Source organism: Penaeus monodon, chromosome 12 (genome assembly GCF_015228065.2).
Source record: "Penaeus monodon isolate SGIC_2016 chromosome 12, NSTDA_Pmon_1, whole genome shotgun sequence".
Classification (NCBI taxonomy): domain Eukaryota; kingdom Metazoa; phylum Arthropoda; class Malacostraca; order Decapoda; family Penaeidae; genus Penaeus; species Penaeus monodon.
In genome coordinates, this window is record NC_051397.1 from 31,719,394 (window position 1) to 31,722,811 (window position 3,418).

Consider the following 3,418-nt stretch of genomic DNA (forward strand, 5'->3'; position numbering starts at 1 on the left):
AATAATAAAATTTTATCATGATAACAATGACAATGATAAAAATAATGATAATAATAATGAGAATATGAATATGAATAAGAATAAAAAATAAGAGTGAGAATAAGAATAAGAATAAGAATAGCAACAACGATGATAATGGTAATGAGGATAACGGTTATGATAATATTAATAACAACAGAATAACGATAATCATCATAATTACAAAACAACAAAAACGTACTAATGCAGACCCTATTCCTAGTGCTGAAGGCCCTCTGCTCTCGCGTTAGAAATTATTTCAATATGAATATACCATAGTTTCGTATTGGCCGTCACAACGTTATCGATGTTCCACGTTCTGTTTGATTATAAAGGTCCAGTTCAGAAAAACTCGTTTAAGTGAACACCACCTAATTAACAATGTAAAATCGCTCAAATAATGATTACAATTTACTGATCTTTGCTCATCTTTTTTTTTCTCTTTTTTGTATGAGAGGGGGGGTATCTTTCAAACGTGTAAAATCTAAACAGTACGGTAAACTGAAGGAATTAATTATCATTTTGTACGTTGTATTACCCAGTTATATGCACTATATAATTGAAATTAAGCAAAACATTTAATACTGGTATATTGTACTCAAGATAACCCATCTCACGACGAATTTTCACTTAGGAGACTTTCTTTTATCATTTATATATTCATTTATTGATTATATAAGAAAGGCAACCCATTCGTATAATGGAAATCGCCTTTGTTTGTATTCTCGTTTACTCCCTTGCTCCAATTCCGTTTTCTTTGATCTTCGCTGCTGTGGTCAGAAACGTGTATTTAATATTCCCGTTTTCTAGTTTTCGTTTTTTCAGATTATTTTGATCTTGAAGTCTGTGGTTAACACTTCTAGCATTACTATTCCCAGTTACTGTTTTCCTCAGATTCCCGTGGCTGCATTAGAGATGAGGACACCAACGACCCGGCCTGCGACGGAAATGATGATAGCAGTGATGTTTACTGATGATGTGATGTAGAATGTGCAAAGGTGATGTGTGGTAATGACAAGGAAGACGGAGGTGATGGGATAATTGAGTTTGTAATGAAAGTTGTCGAGGGACTTGCGAGGTTGAAATGGATGCATGCAATAAATTTTAGAGACATTATACATGATGCAAAAAACAACGAAATTACACGAAGAAATTATTATGTAGTTATATATCGATCATAAGAAGTAGCCTGAAAGGTAAAAGTCAATTCAGCCTAAAAAACAGCCATTATAGAAATGATTTTGTGAATGAGGGACTATACTACGAAGTAGATGTTTTATGCACGCCTTTTTAGTCGCCTTGTTGACAGCGGAGCAGTCACGAGTGGTCTACTTGACACTGGACGGTGGCCAATTGGCAGCTTGACAGACAGCCTTGGGGGAGAGCGGGGGGAGGATACTAACTTTTAATCTCGACGCCTCACGAATGACAGTGTCAGGTGGAGGAGGAAAAGAATCTTTTTCGTTGTTACTCTCTTTCTGCATTCTTATCAGCGTTTTTTTTTTCACGAATGTCTGGTTTTCATAGTAACGTGCTTCAGTTCTTACTGTTCATTCATTTATTTATTGATCTTTACAAAGTTAGTCGCTTAATATTACCCAGTGAATTGCCAGTTATTGCCAATAATGTTTTAACGGCCTCATTCCGAATACGACGATGATCGCCTATCAGTGTACATTAGCGATGCATCATCATCATTTCCGGTGCCTAATCTTCGACTTCATTTAATTTGATTACTAAGAATTATTAACACGTTAGAGCTTTAGTGACTTTTCTCTATTTCAAAAAAAAAAAAAAAAAAAATAAAAAAAGTCAAGGGCATTTTAAAGAATATTAGATCCAAATTCAAGTCAAAGTCAGCCCAGTTCCATTTCACGTTTTAACAAACCAGAGTAAGATATTGCAAAGAGGCAACAGCGAAGGACAGCGGGTGTAATAACCTGCCCCATCCCCCTTCACCCTTGCACACTTATCGACATACTAAACATGTCTGCGTGTTACTCAACCTTCGTGTTGGTTTACCCTGAAAAGATGTCATGTAACCGATAAAGTCAAGCGTATCATGTTTGTGCTAACATAATGTAGTATATTCATAATTCAGCGAGGTGGTATTACATTCGGCTGACTGTCAACATACACACATATCGCCAATGTAGGTTTGGTAACTGTAGTGGAAATGTATTATGTTATTATGTGCGACAACACTAGGAGAGAACGATACCTGCTTCTTTACCCAGGTTAGCTTTCTGCTATCGCTACCGGCTAACAATACGTGTCTAGGCCCTCGGGTTACGGTCGAGTGCGCCCCAAAAGAACGCCCTCGACGTTGCGCAAGAAATGAATAGGATCAAGTTAGGATTCTCGACGAAGGCTGTCACCACCTCCTCCACGCCGTCGTCAACGGGACCTGCGGCTGCCCGGCCCATCCCGCCGCAGCTTCGCCTGAATGAGACGTGACTCTGGCTTCCAGCACGTGAGAAGTAATATTTACTTCGTGTAAACATGGGTTGGTAGGCTAGTCAACAGCGCGACCATATCGAACACAACATTTTTTCACGCACTTAAAACTTCAGCACAAAATAAAACAAACATCAACATTTGGTCGTATACTGCAGCTGCACACTTAAAACGAAGTATGTGTCTGTATATGCAGTTTTATCTTTTATAATTTGGTAACTGAAAGATATCTGAGGTGAAATCAAATCTTATCAATATGATTTTGAGAGAAATGGAAGACGTCGAAGTTATTCGGCCAGATAAACTTTACTTGAATATCTTAAAGAGTATCAGAGCTTCGGATAGACGGTCTTGCTGGTGAAGACAACATTGCCTCAGATCATCTATGTAACTATGTTATCAAATGCTTTGAAAAGAAGAAAATACATAATTCAAACACAACATATATATATATATATATATATATATATATATATATATATATATATTATATATATATTATGTGTGTGTGTGTGTGTGTGTGTGTGTGTGTGTGTGTGTGTGTGTGTGTGTGTGTGTGTGTTTGTTTATGAGTGTGTGTGCCTGTGCATGTCTCCTATATATACCTACGTAAACATATGTGCACACACACACACACACACACACAGATATATATATATATTATATATATATATATATATATATATATATATATATATATATATATATAATAAATATATATATTATATACTATATATATATATATATATAATATATTATGTGTGTTGTTGTGTGTGTGTGTGTGGTGTGTGTGTGTGTGTGTGTGTGTGTGTGATGCATGTTTGTTGTTTGTTGTGTGTGTGTGTGTGTGTGTGTGTGTGTGTATGCATGTTTGTTTGTATGTGTGTGTGTGTTTGTTAATATAGTATATATATATATATTATATATATATATATATATTAAA

General features: G+C 35.8%; 1 protein-coding gene across 1 annotated transcript in view; it reads right to left on the reverse strand.

Moving 5' to 3' along the window:
- Window positions 1–2,609: 2,609 nt before the first annotated feature.
- Window positions 2,610–3,418, reverse strand: part of LOC119579678 (dopamine D2-like receptor) — a 23,718-nt gene continuing 22,909 nt past the window's right edge. The window contains exon 5 of the mRNA XM_037927589.1: window positions 2,610–2,705. Coding sequence (XP_037783517.1) covers window positions 2,610–2,705 — 96 coding nt within the window. The remainder of the gene's footprint in view (window positions 2,706–3,418) is intronic.